Raw genomic sequence first — 22,954 nt, forward strand, 5'->3', positions numbered from 1 at the left:
TGAGCTGGGGCTATTGGGAGCTGGTGCTCCCTGACCCCAGGCTGACCTCCATGGTAGCACAGAGCCTAAGCCTGCTGCCGGTTGAAGTGCACTGGTCACTATATCTCAATATGGCCCTGAGTGCCCAGGGGCGGGCTCTTCCCTGACTTTCTAATCTTATTGGTCCACAAAGACTAGAACGATAATGCCAGCAAGCCAAGAGGCATTAGTAATGTGTTTAACCCCGCCTCTTGCGTCCCATAGTCAACAGCTTCAGCCTATCCGTCCCACCACTACCTACTGCCTTCGGCTAATCACGAGAAACCATCTCCGTGTCGCCCCGCCTCCAAAACTTAACCAATCATCTGGGCGGCCGCTGTGAGTGGCGGTTATGCAAACCAACGGGGAAACCACACTCCTAGAGTTGTCAGCCCCCGTTTCCTTTCCTCCTGTGGGCGGGTCTCCCTTGTGCCCCGCCCCCTAAGCCCGGTGAATGGTAACGCCGGTTGACGGGTATGTGCCAAAGCCAATCAGAAGGCTGCTGGCTGTTGATTGGCAGGAAAAGGCATGGACCAGTCTCCCGCTCGGTCCCGTCCACACTCCCACCTTAAGCCAATAGAGAAACAAAGAGGTTTAACGGATGTGCAAGCCACCCAATTGGGTGCGGCCAGGGGGGCGGGGCCCGGCTCCGGGGCGGAGAGGCGGACGGAGGGAGTCCGCCGCCATCTTGGATGCCGCGGAGCCCGAGAGACGGCGGCGAGCGGGGGGAGGGGGCAGCGACCCGACGGATCGGCGCCCTAATCGCGATAACCGGCCCGCGCGCCACGGCAGGGCACGGAGCCCCCGGCGCATCCGCCGCAGGCGCCTCCGGTGAGGGGCGGGGGGAGGGGCCAGCGCAGGGGGAGCGGTCTATAGGGGGAGTCTATAGGCGTCTAGGGTCTTATAGGGGGCGGAGCCTCGAGGGGGGAGGGGTCTGCAGTGCCGCCCTTGAAGGGACCCAAGGGAAGGGGCAAGTGGGGGCTATAGAGGACCTCTGTAGGCGCCATGGGGAGACCGGATCGGGGGCGGCGCCTGCAGGCGTCCCGGGGGCTGGGGGTAGCGGCGGGGCGGCCGTGCGGCTTCCCGGGGCGAGGCCGGTGTCGGGGGGGGGCCATAAGGGAGCAGGGAGCCGAAGTGGGACCTACAGGAGAGCGGGGCAGATCCATAGGGGTGGGATGCGGTGGGGGGCAGTGAGTCGAGGGAGGCTGCGGCAGGGCAGGGGGCGCTTGGCTCTGTGGAGCGAAGGGAGCTGCCCCCAGCACAGGAGTAGCTGGAGTGGGTGCTGGGCTGGTGGCTGCCGTCCTGGACCTGGGTGGGCTCCACTGGCCCCTGGAGGGGAATGGCCCTGCCCCACTCCTGAGCCACCTGTGCCCCTAGCCCTAGGGCAGCATTGATGTTGGCATCTTTTAGAGGGAAAAGCCTCTGACCTGTTCCCGCCACCTTGGACCAAGCAGGAGCCCAAGTGCCCCAACATGGTCTTGGGCTTGGACAGCTCGGAGCAGGGGTGGCCAGCCTGTGGTACTGGTGGTCCCTGGTGCTGTTCTTGGCAGATCAACAGCAGGTGGAAAAGTAGCAGATTGGGCAGGGAGCATAGGGAGGGAGCAGAGCTGTAGGTCAGGCAGGGGGAGGTGATCTGTGTGGCACTTGGGGAGGGTATGGGGATAACTTGTAGCACACCTGCCAGGCCCCTGTTTGCTTAGACTGCCCCTTCACCTGCTTCCATGAGCTGCATGAGTTGGGGCCTTTCTGTGCTGGGGAATTGGCCTCCACCTGGCTCCAAGTTAGAGGGACTGACTGGCTGGTGGAGAAAGGGGAAGGGGCTTTTGCCTCTAGGTCTTCCACATCTGAGTTCCAGCCCCCTCCCTGTGGTTCTCAGCCATGTCTGCCTGCATAGCCCCAGCCTGGGAATGAGGTACAAAACTCCCTTTGAAAGTATTATCCAATTACAAATGCACCCAGGCCAGCCCTAGCTCTTCTGTTGTCTGTGTCCAGGCTTTGAGTAATGATGGTATCCATACTGGGGGGTGTTCAGTGCTTTCCTTCCAGGGCCTCATAGCAGTTCCCAGAGCAGAGGACATATCACTGACCTCTTTTTACAGATGGGGAAACTGGGGAAGCGAGGACAGGGACCTGTCTAGTCCCAGGGCTCCCCAGATCTGATGGGAGGGCTCTGACCCTTAGGCCACAGCAGTACTGTCTACGTCAACAGTTCCCAAAGTCTGACAGATTGTGCACCACCAGTTTAAAATGATACAACCTTAAGTACCACAAGCAAATTTTTGTCATATAAAATAATAATAAATCTGTTAGTGCGTACTACTGACAGGTTGTCTGTGTACCTCTGGTGGTACCTGTACCACAGATTGGGAACCACTGGTGTCTTTCATCTCTGTCCCCAATTCAGGTCCCCCCTCCCCTGTGCTTCTCAGGCTCTCATCTTTCACACCAGTCCTCTCCCAGAGCACTTTCCCTCCCATCAGCACTTGCCAGCTAGAAATCAAAGCCATTGGTAATAAAGTCTGGTCACCAGCAAGGCACCCAGCTCCGTGGCCTGCTGGTTGCAGCATTGGTGTAAGCTAAGTGGAGGGAAATAGGGTCCCCACCAGAGAAGGCTTAGATATCCAGGAAGCAAGAAAGGCAGCTTGGCATTGGAAACTTGATATGTGGTTGCTTGGGCTCCCTTCTCAACTGTGGCAAGTTGCTGTGGGTTCATCTTCCATGATGGTTTTGATAGGGCCCCCAAGATGCCCTGTGTGCTTCTTGGGCATCACTCCTGCAACATGGCTGTGAAGTTGCCCTGGGGGTGCCCCTGCCTGCACTTAGTCCTTTGGAGACAGCTCTATAGAGCAGCAGCAGCAGGCACCTGGTTGGACTCTACTGCCTCATTCCCAGGTTTGGCATTAGTGTGCAGGACCAGCCATGCCAGGCCTTTCAGTGGTATGCACAGAAGAGCTGAGGAGATGATGTAGGTGCACAGATGGAGATCTGGAGACTCAGGGTAAAATGAGGGCAGCCACCTGCAAGTGTTTTAGCTTGGAGTTCTTCCAGGCAGTCACCTTCTTATTGGGGCTCTGGCACAGAGCGGCACAACTGCTGGGAGAGGCCCTGGCAGGGCCCTCCCTGCCATCCCTGTGCCAGTGCCTGGCACAACAGGGCATCCACTGCCCCCACTCTTGGTGACTGCAGCTGTATAGCATGAAGCCTATTAGACATGACTGTTGTCTGGCCAGTTAGTGAGTATTTAAGAGGTGTTTGTATGAGTGTGGGGTCTGGTAGCTCCCAGTGCCTATCTGCAACCCTCCCCACCCATGCTGTGGGCTGTACAAACAGAACAAAGAGACCACTCTCTAAGTACAAGCAGTAGCTTAAGAATGGGCAGCTGAGAGGAGTACTGCTTAAGGAGGGACATGAAGGAACTGCCAGATTGCAGCTGTCCCCCACTCCTCCCCTCCTCCTGCTCCAGTAATAAGGCAAGAGTCTACTTCAGTAAGCAAAGGACATTGTGTGGAACATAATTCTTTGGGGAGGGAGCAGCAGAGGCTGGGTCTGTTCTAGGGGATGCCAACCTGTCATTTGCTGCTGAAAACAGGAGGTTTTTCTGCCCCCTTGAAATGATCATTTGAGGCAGCCATGGTCAGTGTGACAGGCAGTGGGCATCATCCCCCTGGCAGATGAGCATTGCAGCAGTCAGAGGAGGGTTCTGGGCATCTACTCAGATCTTGGAAATCTCAGCTGAGGCCTCCACTCTTGCAGCCAGACCACCAGGCCAGAGCCGCTCTCATGCTGTCCAGGCTGCAGGCTTGGTTGTCAGTACGGTTGTTTTATTCATTTATTTATATCTGCTTACAGCCCTTGCTGGGGTAACCAGCCTGCCCCCCAGAGAGCCTCTCCACAGGTTGTGACTAGCAGTAAGAGCTAAGGCTAAGAGTAGGATGTTCTTAAAAAAAATCCCAAACAGTCAGTGTCAGGTCTTGTCTGCCTTGGGCTACATTGACCCAGAGAGTGATTCCCAGCTAGCAGCCTGTATGAAAATTGTTATCCTGGAATAAGTCTGCTCCCATGCCCCAGTGCTGGATTCGTGTCCATATAACAGAGCGGTTCCATTCTAGCCAGGTTACAGGAGAGGGCAGTGCTCAGTCCTGTACAGAGGAATCCAGGTCCTTTCCACATGCTCCACCAAACCCCCCCACTCTCCCCTGCTTGCAGTTGTGAGTGTACAGTGAATTATACAACAGCAACAGACAAGCCCAAGCCCTGGCCCATGACTCCACTCTCTGCCACACACACACACACACACACACACACACACACTCCCTGCTCTGGAGGCCTTCCAGGTTTAAGATACCGTTGTAACCTCACCAACAGGCAGGTGGAGGCTGCTGGCTGGGGTGCTGCCTTGAGACTCAAAGACCAGTTTCCCTCAGCCAGCTTTGGCAGGTCATGGGTGCTCTCTTCCTCAAGGCAGCCGAGGATCCTCCCTCCCCTCAGCAGGTAAAACCATTTGCATCTGGGACACTGATGTGGGCAGCCACAACCACTCAGGAGAGCCATCCCATATGGAAGGTCTGGGAGCAGTCAATCACCCTCGTTTTCCAGTTTGTCCTAGTGGCATCTGATGCCACCTTCTGGATAGGCTATTTGGGACCAGGGGCTAGATCCAGAGAGTGCAGCATTGTGGTCATACTCTCTCCTTCAGCTGTGCAGCATGGGCATGAGGAGCAATTGGAGCTCACCCACCCGTCTGTCAGTGTAGCTCCTGTTGGAGCTCCATAAGTGCCAAGTCCACTGCCATTCACCCTACCTTGCAGCCTGGATGGTTAGAAGCCTGGGGACCCTTCTTTCTTGGAGGCTGGGGAACATCAGGGTGGGATGGAAAGAGGGAATTAGGATCTGCATCCTGTTTTTATGCAAGGGGTTGGAGTGGAGGGAGATGCCCTCCACCAGAATTTGCTAAAACCCCCTCCCGTCTTCAGTACAGGCTTGCTGAACAGCCCCAGCAGTTGAACAGCCCCAGGCCCAGTTAGGCCTGGCCTCTTTTAGGCCATGTTCCCAGGGAAGGGTAAGGGCTTGTCTCCAGGGTGAGAGAAGTTGGCCAGCCCAGCTGGTATTGAACAGGCTGTGCTTGAGAAGGGCCCAATGTGGTGCCTGTCCCAGCCCACAGGTCTGCTCTGCACTAGGTAGCTGGCAGTAAGACTTGCCTTGGCTACCACAGATTTTTGCATGTCCACATACATGCTGGGATCCAGGGCTTTGCAGGCAGAGCAATGTTGACTGACCATGCAGGGCAATCATGCACTCTCAGCCTGTGGCACACATCCTTTAGGAGACGTGGTGTAAGGTTAGTGTGCATCTTCTCTAGAGCCGTTACCATTAGAGCTGGGGGGAAAGAAATGGGGTTTAATGGATCAGAAGTGTGGGGAACTGGCAGCTGGGGCTCCTGGATTTCATCTTAGCCCTGGAAAGGCAGTAGGGTCTAGGGCACAAGGCAATGGTTGGAGAATTCGTGGGCTCTTCTCCCACCTGCTGTGTGACCCAAGACACCTTCCCAGCCCTCCATGTTCCTCAGCTTCTGGGTCTGTAACTTGGGCCCAGCATTACTTACCTCCTTCAGGTGGCTTTGTGCAAAGGGACCAAGAAGCACTACAAGCTGCTCTCTGTAACAGCCCCAGGCAGAGGTCTGTAGCCCACCACCTACTCTTTATAGGTCAGGGCCTTTCCCAGAATCCCTTGCTTCAGTGGGGGCTCAGGCTGGGGGAGGGGCTCTCTGCCCCCTGGCTTCCTCCCAGTCATATGCCACCTTCACCTGTGCAGCAGCCCTCAGCACGGCTCACAAAAGTCCCAGAGCCAAGCTGTCTGGAGGTAAGCAGGAGCTGTAGACCTCCCATGTATGGTGTCATGTCCTGGGGATCCCTGTGGCCCAGAAAGCATTGTTGGGAGCTGGGGGGGAAGTGGGATCTTTTCATCCCCTGGGGAAAGTCCCTGACATGGCCTCCTCCCTCCTGGGGGTACTGGTAGTGGTAATAACTGTCCACAGCTTGTGTAGTCCTGCCTAGACCCCTCTGGGGGCAAAAAGGGGTAGAAACAGCCCTCCCCATCTGGTATAAGGGACTGGCTGCCAATAGAGGGCACTGGGGCTGTTCTCTGTCTGCGCAGACACTGGAGCTGCCCCAAGGTGGTTCAGGCCAGGGCCTGGATTGAATGCTGGCATGATGGGGCACACAGCTGACATTCCCCCCTGCCCAACCCTGGAAATTGGGTCCAAACCAGTGCAGGAGCTATGCCTTGAGGAGGGGGCCTATCTGTCTCCCAGTAGCAGGAGCCAAACAGATTCCAATTCTTAATCAGTCTCACTCACCTCAGCCTTGAGGGCCTCATGAAATCTCCCAGGCTCTGGGAGGTTATGGTTCTTTCCCAGCCACAGCAGGCTTCTGCCAGCTCCCTCCTTGCTCCTCAGCAGAGAGAGTCTGTAGTCCAAGCATACATCCATTTGGTCCCCACAGCCAGCCACTGTGCTACCATTACTCCCCAGCTGCTACTGCTGCCATGGCCAAAGCTTCCTACTCACATCGCTAGCTTGGGGACAGGGATCTGTAGGCAGGGAGGGGAATGGATCCCACTGGCACCCATAGAGGTCAAGACAGTTGCAGGTAGTTTGTAGGCTGCCTTACTTCTGGGTAAATGTGGTTTTGGCTTCTAGCATAAGAGAGAGGGAGAGTGGGCAGCACTGCTCTCTGCTGGTGAGGGTGGGGGAAATGGGTGCTGCTTCTTCCTGTTGATGTGTAATGAAGCAATTAGTGGTCATGATGCAGCAGGTACTGAGGCCTGACTTTAATACTGGCTTAGTGTATGGGATATGGGGCAGGGATCTTTCCCTGCTAAGAGGCACTGATCCAACACCAGGGCAGGGCAGATGGGCAAGGATCAGTCCTCTGTAGGGGGCGCTAGCCCCAGGGTGGGGGAACTTGTGGAGTGATGAATGGGGCAGGGCCTTGCCTTGGGGTGTATAGCCAGAGCAGGCTGCTCAGGGTAACCTGCTGTTTTTAATTCTTCTAGTATCGGAGCTTTATAAAGTATGAAGAGAGCCCCTCTCTAATGCAGGAAACATGGCTGATAAAAGGAAACTACAAGGTAAGAGCCCAGCCCCAGGGAAGGGAGGGGTGGAGGTAGTATTGAGGTAAAAATTCCTCAGTCTTGTGGGTAGGAGCCCAAGTGCCTGAATTCTCTATCCAGCTCTTGAAGGGAATGGGGTCTAGTGGGTTTATAAGAGGGCCAGGAACCAGGACTCCTCAGGTCTCTTTCTGATCCAAATCACAGTACAAATGCCTTTCTCCCTGGGGAGTTTCTGGGCTCTTTTAGCCTGGAAACTGGGCTAATGAAGGGGTTGGTGGGGAGGGGCAGGGTCAGGTGGTAGTAATTGGTCCAGCTTTGGCTGGGCCTGGATTGGGGCCTGTCCTTCTCCACACCCACCTCCTCTCTGCCCCAGGTGAAATTGATCGCTGCCTGAAGAAGGTCTCTGAAGGAGTAGAGCAGTTTGAAGACATCTGGCAGAAGGTGAGAAGCACCTCACTAGGCCTGGCCTGTTCCCCTTCCCTTTGCTTCACCCTGCCCCTTCCCATCTCACCCTTTTTCTGTCTGTGGAACAGCTCCACAATGCAGCCAATGCAAACCAAAAGGAGAAGTACGAAGCAGACTTGAAGAAGGAGATCAAGAAGCTCCAGGTAAGGAGTGTTCTGTCTCTCTTCTGCTCCCAACAAGGAGCTGCTCATCCAGCCAGAGCTCTCAGTTTTTGCAAAGCCAGTGGAATACAGCTCACCACCATATGTCAGGGCACTTGAGGAAGCATCTACCAGCCCAAGACAGGATAAGTATGGCTTGATAGAACCCAGGAGTTCTGAATCCAGGTCCCACTTGCTTTAATTAGTAGCTCCTGCTTTTCTCCTTTCCCTGAGTGCTGGGCATAAAGTCCAGGAGTTCTGACTTCCAAACTCTTCCCTTTCACTTGTGCTCTAACCTGTTAGAACTCACTTACCTCCCAGACCTGGGACAAATAACCCTGGAGTTCTGGTTCCTGGTCCCCCTGCTGTAACTCCCTAGGCCCCATTCTCCTCCCAGAGCTTAAGAGAATTTTGTTTCTTAGTTTCCTTCTGCTCTTATTTTACCACCTTTCCTTATTCTCCAGCAAGATTTTTCCTATTCTAGTCTGGAGATCATGAGATCCCCTGCCTGTGCAGTAGCAGCTTTCTTCCCTGTTCAGGGGAGCCCAGCAGTGGCTCACATCTGGTTTTCCTGTTTGGACCTGAGTCACTGGCCTTGATGCTTCTTGATCCAGAGCCCAGTCATCTCCCAGGAGCTCTTGTTGGGGACAGTGCTGAGTGATGGTTGGGGCTGCGGGTCTCCATATCCCTCCATATCCCTCTGCTGATCTCCCCCTTCCATCTCTGTAGAGACTGAGGGACCAGATCAAGACCTGGGTAGCTTCAAATGAGATCAAAGACAAGAGGCAGCTGATAGACAACCGGAAGCTCATTGAGACGGTAGGGGTTGCATGGGGGCAACAGCCCTACCACCTCTAGGCTAGCAGAGCTCCTTCCACAACGTAGCAGGGAGGGGCCCACTCTGACAGGCTTGGGGTAGTAGCAGCAGGTTTTGTGGGTAACTTCACACCTGGTAACAGGCATCTGCATTGGAAAGGGGTGGGGCTGTTGGTAGATCCACAGAGGCTGTTGGTCCTGACTTGACCTCTTAGAATTAAGTGGGGGAGGGCAGGCTGACCCAGCCCTGGGAGATGGGACCTCTGCTGGGTGGATCCAGTGTTGCAGAAGAGGGCTGGGAGAACTGGGCAGCCACCTCCTGCCTTCCCACAATGCCTTGTCTCCTGTCCCTGGGTTGCTCTTAAAAAACAGGATCCTCTCCCCTACCCTGCAACCAGCCCTTTTGCCCTTACAGCAATCCCTTTGGGTGCTACTCCCTGGCTTGGTTGGGGCTGCTGTGGGTGAGGGAGGGACAGGTCCAGGGAAGACCAGTCTTCAGAGAGCTTAGGGACCATGAGAGGAGCTAGGGTCCTGCCCTAGGGCAGTTGAGGACATCTAGAGAGGGGAGACTTCCTCATACCCTAGGCATTAGGCTAGAATACAAGGGCCAGCTTGGGCCTGAGGACCTGCCCCCCTGTTGTAATTGGCCAGTGGGCAGTGTGACATCATAAGGGGCAGCCAACCATCTGGCAGGGCAAGGGTGGTGGGCATGGAGCCTGGGCAGAGGCTGCTGGGCCTGTGTGGCCGGAGCAAGAGCCCCTGGTGGGAGAGTGACAGCATAGAGTAGTGGTAAGAATGGTGGGATCAGGACTCCTGGGTTTTGACCCAGCTCTGGGAGGGGAGTGGGGTCTGCTGGGTTAGAGTGGTCAGGGGGTGGGATCTGGGAGCTAGGATACCTGGGTCTCATCCCAGCTCTGGAAAGGGTGTAGTACTGAGTTGGGGAGCAGGGGTTCCAGGATGCTTGGGTTCTGCCCCACCTCTGGGAAGGAGCATTCCCTGTTCTCTGTCTGGTTCCAGCAAATGGAGCGGTTCAAGGTGGTGGAGCGGGAGACAAAGACCAAAGCCTACTCAAAGGAGGGGCTGGGCCTGGCGCAGAAGGTGGACCCAGCACAGAAGGAGAAGGAGGAGGTTGGCCAGTGGCTTACGGTGAGGATGGGCTGTGGGGAAAGCAGGTACTGAAGAGGGGTGCTGTCCTTCGCCCTTGGGGCCAGCCTCAATACAGCACTAGAGGGTGTGGGGCTGCACCCACCCAGAAGCTGCTGCATATCCATGCCAGTAAAGAGTCTATGAGCAGCTCCTTGTCCCACTTGAAAGGTGGCTGCATTTCAGTGCTAGGCATGGCATCCCTGTATAACATGCCCATCCAAAGGGTAAGAGTCTGTTTCATGGAGTAGGCTCACAGATTCACAGAAGTTAAGGAACCTTATGAGATCATTGGGTCCGGCCCCCCTGCTCTAGGCAGGAAAGACTGCTGGGGTCAAATAACCCCAGCAAGGTGTGCATCCAGTTTCCTTTTAAAGATCTCCAGGGTAGGTGCCTGCACCACACCTACTGGTAGTCTATTCCAGAGTCTGGTCACACTAACGGTAAAGAAGTTGTTCCTTATATCCAGGCTAAAACCTCCTTCTAGGAGTTTATGACAATTGCTCATGGTTTTTCTTTGGGGCGCTTTGGTGAATAGTTGTTCACCTAGCCCCTGATGCTCTCCTGTGATATTTGTAAGCTGCCACCAAATCTCCCTGAAGTCTTCTCTTTTCTAGGCTGACCAGTTCCATATCTGTCAGCCTTTCCTTGTATGGCTTGCTCTTCAGGCCTCTAATCATACAAGTGGCTCTTCTCTGGACTCTCTTAAGCTTCTCCACATCTGTCTTGAAGTGTGGTGCCCAGAACTGAACGTAGTACTCCAGCTGTGGCCTCACTAATGCTGAGTAGAGTGGGAGAATAACTTCCTTAGTTTTGCTTGAGATGCATTGTATGATGCATGCCAGCGTATTGTTTGCTCTGCTAACTGTAACGTCACACTGGTGGCTCATTCATTTTATTTTCAGTTATGACCCCCCCAGGTCCCTTTTGGACATGGTGCTAGCTAGCGTAGCACCACTGAGCCTGTAAACTTGTTGCCTTTTAAGTCTGGGGCCGGGAGGTGCAGCGGGTTGGCAGTGAGGACTTGAGTGGGCGCAGCGGTGCCCCTGAGAGGCTGCTGTGGGAATGACAGTGTGTGGCTCTCCCCAGAACACCATCGACACCTTGAACATGCAGGTGGATCAGTTTGAGAGTGAGGTGGAGTCGCTGTCGGTCCAGACCCGGAAGAAGAAGGGGGACAAGGATGTGAGTGCAATGGAGTGTGGGTAGGCATTGGGGTTAGTGATCAGAATGAGGAACTAGGAGCCATGGCACCTGTGTTTTACCCAGCTCTGAGAGGGAGTGAGTCTTGGATTCTATCCTAGCTTTGAGAGAGGGGTGGGTCTGGTGGGGGAAAGCAGGGGAGGGTGGGGGTTAGTTCAGCCCCCTGGTGTGTTCCCTAAGGCTGACTGGTCCTTGTGTGCTGTGGAGACCCCACTGCTCTGGGGACAGCAGACTTGGATTAAAGAAGTGGCATTTATCCCTCTATCCATTTGTTCATTGCCCAACAGAAGCAGGACCGGATTGAAGGCCTGAAGCGTCACATTGAGAAGCATCGGTACCACATCCGCATGCTGGAGACCATCCTGCGCATGCTGGACAATGACTCCATCATGGTGGACTCTATCCGGAAGATCAAGGACGATGTGGAGTACTATGTGGACTCCTCGCAGGACCCTGACTTCGAGGAGAATGAGTTCCTCTATGATGACCTTGACCTAGAAGACATTCGTAAGTGTTGGCTCCTCTCTATGAGGCTGGGCCATATCCCATTGTGGAGTGGGGTGACAGGGCCCTGCTCAGCCCATTCCTGAAGCTCTTCACAAGCTCCTTCCCTCCAGCAACTTCCCTGCGAACCCTGTTGCTTCGTTTGACCATCTTCCTTCTGTGCCTTCCTTTCTGCAGCCCCCGAATCAATATTCCCCTTCTCAACTTCTCCCCTCATAAATTTGATGGATGCGCTGATCTGGCTCAGGAGCTTTGTAGGAGGGCCACTGCTCAACACGAACCAGCCATCCTATCTCGGATCCTTATTTGGGGCAGGGGTGTCTGGCGAGTGATTGCTTTCTTCCTTCAGTTCCATCAGAGGGACATCCTGTGCAGGCTGAGGCTCTTTCTGTGCTAGGGGTGCCATGCCACTTGGAGCACAGAACTGGGTGGGGTCTCCCAGGCTAAGCCCAGTCCCCTTTTGTTCACAGGCAGCTGTTGGCTTGAGGGTTCTCCAGAATCCCCACTTCAGACTCTCACCCACAGCCATGAGATTCAAAATCCTCTAATCTGCCTTGGATAGAAGCATGGGGAGACGGATACTCCCAATGTCCCTGATGCAACAGGGAAGTTGTTGGTTTCTAGCTGTTTTAGATGATCCCAGGAAGGGATCCTATGTACAGAAAGGCAAAAATGTGCCAGTTTGACCTAGAGGAACAGTCCCTTACCAGAACAGAAATACCAGCACACTCTACTGCTAAATCACTCCTGACCGCAGCTGTGTTGGTAAATCCATGCTTGTATCTGTACAGAGCAGCTGCCCTGTTAACTGGCTCAAGTGGGTGAAGGATTCCAACTTGTCATGTTTGTGGCTAGCTTGGCTGGGTCAGATGCCTGTAGCTCATCTGTGGCCGGAGTTCTCTGTGCACAAGTATGGAAGCAACACTTATTCACTCCAGACTCAGGCCCCCCTGGAATCTGACTGTTCCTGGTAGAACTGGAAGGGGAGTCTGTCCCCTGCCTTCCCACCCCAAAATATATAGAGGGTTTGTTGAATTTCCCATCTTATCGTTTGGGTAGGCCTGCAAGCAGAAAATCCTGGGCCGTTCTAGATAGGGAATAAACAATCTGTTCTCACCCCAGGGAAAGATGGCAGGTCTGGTCAGCCTCTGTAAGTAAGCCAAGCCATAAGGCTGTGGTGTGGGGGTCCTAAGCGTGCTTGTATCTACCTTATCAGAAACTTCTAGGGTCTAAGTCAGGGGTGACCCTGTGAGCATCTGGCTTAGGTATCAGTGGTCCAGTGTCTTGCAGGGCAGTGACCCAGTATACCATCATCTCAACTAGATTCTTCAGACCAGAGGGGGGCTGAGAGGTATGGACAACTGTTAGGTCTTGCTTGATCTCTGAGAGCTGGAGGTGGAGCTGGGCCCTCACACTTGCAACTTGCTATCCCTGCCCAAACCATCTAGTTCATTATGAGGGTCAGATCTTTCTGTTGGCCATAGGGAATGTTTGCTCTTCTTTCCTTATGAGCTCTTGAGGAGAGAGAGGCTGAAGGAGCTAGGTATATTCAGCTTGAGGAAAAGGTGCTTAAGAGGGGACATGGTAGCAGTCTTCAAACACTTGAAGGGCTGCCATAAAGAAGAGGGAAAGTAGCTTTTCTTTCTTGCTGCAGGAGGAGGATGCAGACCAGTAGCCTGAAGTTGCAGCAAAGTAAGTTTAGATGGGATTTTCTAGAAAAATGTCTTCACTTAGAACAGTGAGGCAGTGGACTAGACTGCTTAAGAAAATTGTGGGTTCTCCATCACTGGAGGTGTTAAAGGGACTGGACAGCCACTAGTCAGGGTTGATCTAGGTATAGCTATGTCTACATTCGCTGCGGCTATTTCCCATACTTGTGGGCTTTGCTTTTGCCTCTGCCCCTCCCTTCTCCTCCGTTTCTTTTACCTGTCAGGGTGTTTTTAAGGCTTCCTCAGTGGTGTTGGCTACAACCAGGGCTGGGGACTTTCCCTGGGCTGTGCCAATGTTTCTGCTGGGACCAAAGCCAGAGGTTCTTGGTTGGAGGGTCTTGCCCCTCCATTTAGAGTGTGACCCATTGCGTTATGTGGGGTTGTATGAGCCCAGTATTCACTCATGCCCAGGGCAGGGGGTCGGACTTGATGATCTATTTAGGTTCCTTCTGACCCTTCAACTATGAAACTGAGTCAGAAAGGAATTTTTTTGCCATGGCCAGATTGGTGTGAACTATGAAAGTTTTTGCCTTCCTCTGTAGTGGGGGGCATGGCCCTCTACCTGGGATCTCTTGAGCATATATTAACAACATTTCACAGAAGCAAGATTTTGGCTACCATGGTTCTCCTGCTTTGCCTGTGGCAGGTTAGAGTGTTAGGTCTGTGTTGTCTCAGTTGATGGTAGTCTTATGTAGAACTTAGATTTATGGTTTGTATAGGATGATTTGGATAGTGATGACAGGGGGGCTGGACTAGATGACCTCTGGAGGCCCCTTCTAGCCCTACTTTTCTATGACTCTTGACCCAGCCATGTTATGCATGTAGGAACCAACAACAAGGACTTTGGCTATAAGATGGGGGTACATAGACTGGAGAGACGAAAGGAAGAGAGGGACTTGCATGTATTGGTCAATTATAGGAGGTCTATGAGCCAGTAGTGCAATGCAGCCATGAAAAAAGCCAACACAACCTGGGTGTATGTGCCTAATACTTACATGTGCTGTAGAGACCAGAAAGTCATGGTACCATTTGCAGAAGGCCTTGGTAAGACCACACTTCGAATAATGTGTGTGGTCAAGGCAGATGAACTTAGATAAACTTCATTGGGTTCAAAGCAGGGCCACTAAGATGGTTAAGGGAACAGAGATCTCTTCTTAAGTAAGAAAGCTACAAACTGGCTAAAGGTGAATCTATACTGGCAACTAGAAGGCTTCTACCAAGGAGAGGAATGAAAGAAGTCTGCCAAGCCTAATAGTGGGGCAGGATCTCTGAATTGCTTTCACAATGGACTAGCTAGGTTTCATGAAGGACGGTGTGGTAGGACAAGGATCTCTGGCTTAATCTGTATGATACAGAGTTGTGTGTCTGCCATCCCCAGGTTAGGGTGGGGAGGTAACTCTCACAGCATGGAAGAAGTCTGATTAAACCCCTGCCTAGGGGCTTTGACTGTTTTTTGTAGTTGTGGCCAGGAAGGCTTCCCTTTCTGTGCCACCCCCTCCCCCCCCAATCCATCCCTCGAATGCTACTGGCTTCTGGTAGCAAGGGTTCCCCCCTTTTTTACAGCACTGGGATGTTGGCCATAGTTCTAGCTGGAGGGCTATGACTGGGGTGTGCTCATGCTCCTGCCAAGTACTTGGAAAACTCGGAGGCTCCTGGCTGGAGGATCTTGCTTTTCTGCTTGGGGTCATGCCAGTCACTAAATTTGAGGTCAGGAAAAGAGTCTTGCTCCAGATCAGACCAGCACAGGCTGTGGGGGTTTTGCCTTCTAATGCAGGGCATAATCCTTTCCTAGAATCTGAGCATTTAGGAACCTAACAGTTTCCCTGTCAGTACAGGGAGGGCATTGGTAGTGCCTTAGTTTCCCTACCTTTTCCCCCTGACAGTTGTAGGGTGGTGCTGGTGTTTGGGGCACTGGGCCTTATGGTTGTGGGGAAGATTTTGCAGTGGGGATCTGGGGGAGCCCTTGGGCAGATGGTTGCCCATGGACCCAGACTCCCTGCCCTAGGAAGCCCCTTCTAGTTCTGTGCTCCTCCTGAAGCTGGCTCACATCTTAGATGGGGGAGACACTTTTTTTCCTTTGAGCAGTTTTGTACCTGCTGCTTGTTGCAGGATCAAGAAAAGATCATCCCTTGTTTGGACCCTTCCTGACATCCCCCATCATCACCTCTCTGACGAGTTTGCCCAGCTCTGAGTGGAGTGATTCTTTTTTCTGGGCTCGTCGCAGAATTGGGGTTTTGGGGGGAGCAAAAAGGTCAATTAACATTTTGGGGTGGGGGAATGTTCTGTCAGTGATATTTTTAGATAAGGCCTCACCATTGTTGGAAGGCCATGGGTAAAACAGGCTCATAATGCCATAGATGGATCCCAGTGACTATAACCTGGGAAACCTTGGGTCCAAACAGACTTGCAGTCAGCCATAGAGTCCTAAGGAGACGGGGGGGGAAATGAAACCTAGGAGACTTTAGAGAAGTAGTAGGCTGATAGATGGGCATAGGTTCTGAGATCCTGCTGTAGGGCCTCCTATTTGTCTGCCCCACTCTTGTATGAGACTCCATGGCTGATTGGAGATCTGTTTTGGACTGGAGGTTTCCCCAGTGTTCTGTGGTCTCCCCCAGGAAGAGGGGGTAGACTAGGCCTGGGGGTCTTTGAGAGGTGGCAGGGGCCCAGCCTTTCCAACTCTGGTCTGTAACTCTCCAAGCCTGGTTGGCATCTGCCTAACTGCATCCCGCCCCATCACCCCTTCCAGCACAGGCTCTGGTAGCCACCTCCCCGCCCAGCCACAGCCACATGGAGGATGAGATCTTCAACCAGTCTAGCAGCACTCCTACCTCCACCACCTCCAGCTCGCCAATTCCGCCCAGCCCTGCCAACTGCACGACGGTAAGGGCCTCCCTTGGGCTAGAACAGTGGGGCCTGGGAGCTTAGACTCTCAGGGCCTCTCCCAGCTCTGGGAAGTGGGGGCCTCTTGTAGGCTAGAGCAGGGGAAGGGGACTGGGAGCCAAGATTCCTGGGTCCTCTCCCAGCTCTGGGAAGAGGGTGGGGTCTAGTGGATTAGTGCATGGCCAGACTGCCTTATGGCAGCCTGAACATGCTTGAAGCCTGGGTGCTAGTGCTCCAGAGAACAGTGATGGCCGTGGCCCTGGGACACGGGGAGGGGTGCTGAGCTGATGGAGAAGGTGTGGTCCTGGGGCCAAAACATCAGAAATGCTTAAATATCTCTCTGTGGTGCCTACACTGGCCTCTGTGTTCAGGCATGAGCCATTCCCTAGCCCTGCTGAGCAGTTGGGGGGCAAACACTGACTGAGCCCTGCTCTCTCCTCCCTACAAGGAGAACTCGGAAGATGACAAGAAGAGGGGGCGATCAACAGACAGCGAAGTTAGTCAGGTGAGCACTGGGGAGGGACCCTCTCAGGGGCTGCAAATACAAGGTCAGGTGCACTGTGCTGGCTATAGATCAGAGTGCTGGGGACCCAGGACTCCTGGGTTCTCTGTTTGTTTTGGATGGGAAGTGTGAGGCCTGCTGGGTTGGAACAGGAGGACTAGGAGCCAGGACTACCGGGTTCTCTCCCAGCTCTAGCCAGGGGACAGCCTGACCTGCTTTTCCTCTGTCCCTTCAGTCACCTGCAAAGAATGGTTCAAAGAGCGTTCACAACAACCACCACCCGCAGTCGCCAGCTGTCACACCTAGCTATCAGCTAGGGAGCAGTTCAAGCACCTCGTCCTCACTGGGCAATGGCCCTGGCTCCAACAGCAATGGGGCTGTGTCCAGTGGGAGCAGTGCTGGCAACAAGGCCAGTCCGGCCACAGGGCACACACCCAGCACCCCCACGCCCTACGCCCAGGCCGTGGCACCCCCACCTGCCAGCACCAGCGCCTCACAGCCCCGGCCCCCCAGTGCCCAGCAGAATGCTAGCAAACAGAACGGTGCCACAAGTGAGTCCCTTGGTGGTATTGTTGGGCGGGGGTGGGGAGGGAAGGGAGCAGGGCATTTTAAAGGGCCAGGGTGGAGATACTGATATGGGAACGGCTGCTTTTGTGCCTGCCTGTGTTCCCAGCAAGTGTGTTTCCACTCATGGTACCCATCTCTTACTTGGGGGGGGGGGGGGGGGGGGGGGGGCTGGTGACTTCCAGTAGGTCAGGCTGAGAGCCAGGATGCCCCAAACTTATCCCAGCTCTGTGAGGACAGTTGCTTTGGGCTAGGGCCTCATCTCTCCAGGGGAGACTGGTACTCCATTCCCTAGGACCAATAGAACTTAGCCCTGAGGGAAAAGTGCTCCCCTGCCTTGAACTCTTCCTCCCCCACCTGCCCTCAGCTCATGAGGCACGAGCCTGGGCTGCCCCCACCCTGAGAGCCATGTCTCCTTGCACAGGTTATAGCTCTGTGGTAGCCGACAGTTCATCAGACTCAGCTTTGAGCAGCAGCAGCAGCAGCCAGACGCTTCCCAGCCAGCTGACGACCCACAATCCCCCCAGCAGCACTGCGTAAGTACCCTCACCCCGCCCCATGGCTGGCTGGCTGACTGCCTGCCTGCTTGCCTACTTGGATGCTAATGCCCTCTCCTCTTGCCCAGGAAAGAGCCTGGTGGAGCCCTACCACCACACAGCAGCAGCAGCAGCAGCAGCAGCAACTCCAGCAATGCTGCCACTACCACCTCCAGCCTTTTGGTCCCCATGACGGCGAATCCCCCCAGCTCCCCGACCCCCAGCTTTTCGGAGGCCAAGCCAGGCCAACAGCTTCTCAATGGGCCACCCCCTTTCAGCTCCACCCCTGAGATCAAGGTGAGCCTGGCTCCTGCCCTCCATGCAGGGGGAGGGGGAGGGCACACCTGGGGCTCCCCAGGCACCTGACTTTCCTCCCTCCCACTCTGTTATTTCCAGGCACCTGAGCCCCTCAGCAGTCTGAAATCAATGGCAGAGAGAGCAGCCATTGGCTCCAGCATAGAGGACCCTGTGCCATCACTTCACCTTGCTGAAAGGGGTAAGGAGGTACAGGGCAGAACAGCAACCCTTGACAGCCTCAGTCTTACACTGGATGTAGAGTCCCTGTATGAACATCCCACCCCAGAGATAGCTGTATCTAGGTGCTAGACTGGGGATCTATGTAAAACCAGCTTTATGCCTTACCCAGAAGCAGCTGCATCTTACTGCTGGGTAAAGGTTCTCCTGCATGAATGATTCCCCAACACCCCCTGCTCCAGAGGTGTCTACATCTTGGCACCAGGCCAACCCCATATGAACAGCCCCCCCTATGCCCCACCCCAGAAGCAGATGTGTCTTGGTGCTGGGTGAGAGGGGTCTTTTTTATATAACTAGGTGCAAGTGGTTGGATCTCAGCACTGGGTGAGGGGACCCTGTGTGAAGTGCCTGCAAGAGTCCTTGACAGGTTCTCTTTCCTCTCTGGGCAGACATACTGATTACTAGCACAACCTCGCAGCCAGCCTCTAGTCAGCCCCCGATCCAGCTCTCGGAGGTGAACATCCCACTCTCCCTGGGGGTCTGTCCCCTGGGGCCAGTGCCACTCACCAAAGAGCAGCTCTACCAGCAGGCCATGGAGGAAGCAGCCTGGCACCACATGCCTCACCCCTCGGACTCGGAGAGGATCCGGTAAGCCCTGGCTCCTGCTGTATGGGGTAGGGACAGAGTGGGGGTTGTGTCCAACTCTGAGGGGAGGTAGAGGCCAGGATGCAAGGCTTCTATCCCAGCTCTGGGATCTAGTGGGTTAAAGGGGTTGTCTTGTCCCAGCTCTGGGGAGGAGTGGGGTCTGGGGGAGTTAGAGCAATGGCTGGGAGCCAGGACTCCTGGGTTTTGCTGCCAACAAGATGCCATGCTGCTTCCCCGCCTGTCACAGGCAGATCTGTAACCCCCTGTCCCCACCCCACAGGCAGTATCTGCCCCGGAACCCTTGCCCGACTCCCCCTTACCACCACCAGATGCCTCCGCCTCACTCAGACACCGTGGAGTTCTACCAGCGCCTCTCAACAGAGACGCTCTTCTTCATCTTCTACTATCTGGAGGTATAGCTGGGGGCCCCTGTGGGCAGTGTGCTCTGTAGCCCAGTTCTGTCTGGCCACTGCTCCTCCTCAGGATGGGTGGTGAGGTGGGTGACTGCTGCTGGTAGTGCACCCTCCTCTCCCCATGGGCATGGCCCATTGGTTTTGTGCATCAGCCCTGTCATGCTGATGAAATGCTCTGCCTCTTAGCATGTCCCAGTATGGGGTAGGAGGCTAAGTCACTCCCTTCCTTTGTTCCCTGGGGTGCCTGTGGGGAAGTAACCCCTTGGCTAGAGGCTCTTGGTATGTACTGGGGGATCTTGCCCTGTATTGTAGGGTCCCAGTGGTACCCTGTTCCTTCCACTTGCTGCCAGTAGTAGGTTTCACATTTCTTCCCCCTTAGGCACACAGGCATAGACACAGGGTGCTGCTCATGGGTCCTGAGATCCCCCTCCAGTGTCAGTTATGGAGTTCCCACACCCCATGCATTTGGTTCAAGCTGTGCTGTGCCCCCTGCCCATGTTTGTCTGGCTGTGTAGATAGATAGTCCCATGATTGCACCCCTTGGAAGAGTGCTAATGGTATGTTCTACTCACCTGGTGCTCTTGGGACTTACCAAGCTATTGGCCTGGTACATACCACACCATTCCCCACCCCTCAGGTAGATTGGTACATTCCAAACTAGCCCTGCACCATTACTACATGCCGAACCATTCCTCAGGCCTACCGGCGGGAGCTGATCTCCAGGCTGCCTGGCTGCTGTGTGCATGTGTATGTGCACACATGCACATGATGCCCCCTGCCTGACTGCTCTCCCGCTCCCCCTGCCATTTCCTATAGTTTTCTCCATTTCTAAAGGAGAAAATATGGGTTTCTCTTTAATGAGAGAATCCAGGTTTTACCCCATTTTTTCCATGGCAAACAAAAAACCCAGATCCCTGGCCACTAGTATATGCCACCCCACCCCTCCAGGTTTAAATGGTATATTCTGAGCTGTCCTTTTTCTTCCCTATCATGGTATGAACCAAGTTACCCCAAACCCTGTTGTGCCAGTGATATGTGCCAAGCCCCTCCCCAAACTTCCCAGGTTGTTTCCAAGTACCTCCTTGTGCCAGTGGTACATTCCCAGTTGTCCTGTGTGTTGTCCCCTGGTGGCTGGAGAGGTGTGATGGGCACATGTCTCCCCAGGGTACCAAGGCGCAGTACCTGGCAGCCAAAGCCCTGAAGAAGCAGTCATGGCGGTTCCACACCAAATACATGATGTGGTTTCAGCGGCACGAGGAGCCCAAGACCATCACAGATGAATTTGAGCAGGTGAGCGTCTGCACGGCACGTGGCGGGCATGCACAGCTCTTATGCCTGACACTACAGTGCAGCTAGCTCTGGGGTGAGACAGTGGTAATATGCCAGCACTTGTCCAGTATGAGACCCTCATGTAACACGCCAGCCCACAGCAGCCAGGGCTTCACTGTACACACAGCTGAGACCCTGCTATAACCAGCCACTAGGACTCACCATGTCCAGCAGCCCAAGGGAGACCAGGTGTTCCAAATCAGTGTGAGGTACTGGGGAAGGGGATTGGGTATAACTGCAGCCTTTGTCTGTCTGACCTGACACTCCCTTCACTGCTGCTGCAGGGCACGTACATCTACTTTGACTATGAGAAATGGGGCCAGAGGAAGAAGGAAGGCTTCACTTTTGAGTATCGCTACCTGGAGGATCGGGACCTGCAGTGATACCTGCATCCCCTTGGGCGCAGCCAGGGGGCGCCAGACTTCCAGAGCTGCTCGGCTGGGACAGCAGAGCCCAGGGTTGGGCATGGGGAGGGCAGGGGAGGGGGGAGAGGGCGGGGCCCAGCTTCGCCTCCCCCCTCCCTGATTCCTTCCCCCGTCTTCCCCAGGGCGGGGGCAGGGGGGCCTGAATGGGCCATTCGAACACTTTAAATGCATGCAGTTTTAAAAAGGCAAGAACGAGGGACATTGAGTGGGGAGCGGGGGCCAGGGGGAGAGGAGCAGCCATCGGTGTAGTGCCCTCCCAGGGAGGAGAGGGGGTGCAGGTGAACAAGACCATGATCTCGGAGGAGGAGTGAGGAGGGAAGGGAAATCATTGGATTTAAAAAGAAGAAACCATTAAAGATCCAGAAAACCAGCAGCCTTGTTGGTTTTCTGCCCCCAGAATCTGAGTGATTCCCATTCGGAGGTAACCCTCCTCCCTCTGGTTCTAAAATGGTCACCTTCTCACTTCAACCAGAGCTGATCTCTAGCAGCTGTAACCCTGTCCCCTCCCTGGCCTTGCTGCCACCACTGATCAGCTGCTTTTTTTTTTTTCCCTTCTGTTGGTGGGTCCCCTGATGGAGGGGGCCAGGAATTTAAAAAGCAGGGGTAGGGGGGTCTGTTCCCTTGATTTTTGCTCCCTGCCCTGCTCCTTCCCTCCTCCCCACGCTCCCTCTCTCCAGGGCTGTGGGCACCGTATGACGGATCCGCCTGGGCGGGGCCGGGCAGGGCCGGTGTTTAAAATATTTTTCGTAAGCCTATTTTCATTTTGGAAAATATTTATGAATAAATAGTTTTATATGATGTCTTCTCACGCAAGAAACGGGGAAAAGGAAAAAAAAATGTAACAATCACCCGGCCACTTTTCTTTCTGCGCCACGGAGAACATCAGCAAGGTAAGGGGGGCGGGAGCTAGGGGATATAAGGGCTGCTGCAGTGCCTTAGCTGGGAGCCAGGATACCTGGGTTCTTCCAGCTCTGGGAGGGAAGGGGGGGTCTAGTGGGTTATAGCAGAAGGGCTAGGATGCCTGAGTTCTTTGTGCTGGCAACTGAGTCAGGATGCCTGGGTTCTCCTGGCTCTGGGAGGGCAGGAGAGCCAGGACACCTGGGTTCTCTGTTTGCTACATCTTGGAGCTGTGAGAGAAATAGGGATTCTACCTTCACCCGTCTTCCATGAGTGCACTCAGCTGATGGGCTGTCAAGCCTAGTCCAGGGCAGAGCTTATTTTGGTCCTGAAAATACCTGGTGGAGAGGGATCCTGTACTACAGGTGATAGAGGTGGTACATGCTGGGAGAGGAGGCCTTAACAACCCCCACTCCACCTTGCAGGTGACAAGGTACGTTCCTGGATTGGGGGCTGCATGCTGTATCCCCACGATAGGTGGCAAACTAGTATGTTCCAGAGCATCTCTTCCCTTCCCCTTGCCCAGATGGCAGCCTGGTGTGTTCCCTGAAGGGGTGGGGTGCTACATCCCAGGCAGGTGACTGTCCTTGCAGCCCTGCCTGGCTGAGGGCCCTGCCATGGGTCCTCTGGTGCTGTAGTCATAGGCTTTGCCCAGGGGGTAGAAGGGTTAGTGTCAGCAGTTTCAGGACTTCTACTGCCCCCCACACCTCCACTACTCTGCCCTGCCTGAGGAGGGCTGGTGCTGTGGGCTTCTCTCTGGGGAGGGACCAGGCTTTTGCTTCTCTCCCTGCACCTTGGCCTCAGGGGCCTCTTCTGTTGTCTGTTCCCTCTGTTAAACTGCACCTTATGCATCTCTGCAAGGTACCAGGTGCTGCATGGTGACAACATGGGTCTGTGGGCACAAGGTAGCACCTGGTGCTCCTACTGGAAATTGCCTTTCTCTTGGTATGAGAACAGCTGGGGGTGGGGTGGGTGCAAGCTGAGAAACCTGGTGCTCCAGGTCCGGAGGATCTAGCAGAAGCTGGCCCTCACTCCCTCACTACATGCCATGTCCCTTTCATTTGGAATTAATCAGCAGGGAGCAACAGAGCCCATCAAACCCCATTCCCCTTTGCTAGGTGCAAATGAGACTCTTGTCTCCATTCACTGACCCCCTTGCCAGTCCCTAGTTCTCCCCCGCT

The 22,954-nt window shown here is 54.6% G+C and overlaps 1 protein-coding gene across 2 annotated transcripts; it reads left to right on the forward strand.

The window, feature by feature from the left end:
* The first annotated feature begins 696 nt into the window (after positions 1-696).
* Positions 697-21,674, forward strand: CNOT3 (CCR4-NOT transcription complex subunit 3). Of its 2 annotated transcripts, XM_006277624.4 has the most exons (18): positions 698-849; positions 7,072-7,146; positions 7,502-7,569; positions 7,662-7,736; positions 8,463-8,552; positions 9,567-9,695; positions 10,782-10,877; positions 11,183-11,402; positions 15,855-15,988; positions 16,437-16,493; positions 16,726-17,041; positions 17,479-17,590; positions 17,680-17,887; positions 17,987-18,086; positions 18,514-18,712; positions 18,990-19,122; positions 20,287-20,412; positions 20,736-21,674. In XM_006277624.4, exons 2-18 carry the CDS (start codon positions 7,122-7,124, stop codon positions 20,832-20,834), a joined length of 2,187 nt encoding a protein of 728 aa, XP_006277686.1. In that variant the 5' UTR covers positions 698-849; positions 7,072-7,121; the 3' UTR covers positions 20,835-21,674. The 2 variants fall into 2 exon arrangements, with proteins under 2 accessions (XP_059584074.1, XP_006277686.1); XM_059728091.1 differs by lacking the exons at positions 8,463-8,552; positions 9,567-9,695 and having other exon boundaries at positions 697-849.
* The last annotated feature ends 1,280 nt before the right edge of the window (positions 21,675-22,954 follow it).

This window comes from Alligator mississippiensis, chromosome 5, assembly GCF_030867095.1.
Source record: "Alligator mississippiensis isolate rAllMis1 chromosome 5, rAllMis1, whole genome shotgun sequence".
NCBI classification, from domain to species: Eukaryota; Metazoa; Chordata; order Crocodylia; family Alligatoridae; genus Alligator; species Alligator mississippiensis.

What these genes read in the sequence shown, in the direction of transcription:
- CNOT3 (XM_006277624.4), top strand. Translation starts at nt 7,122, where the DNA reads ATGGCTGATAAAAGGAAACTACAAG. An exon ending in TTGAAGACATCTGGCAGAAG is followed by an intron (nt 7,570 to 7,661) that starts GTGAGAAGCACC and finishes TCTGTGGAACAG; the next exon opens with CTCCACAATGCAGCCAATGC. An exon ending in CAGACAGCGAAGTTAGTCAG is followed by an intron (nt 16,494 to 16,725) that starts GTGAGCACTGGG and finishes CTGTCCCTTCAG; the next exon opens with TCACCTGCAAAGAATGGTTC.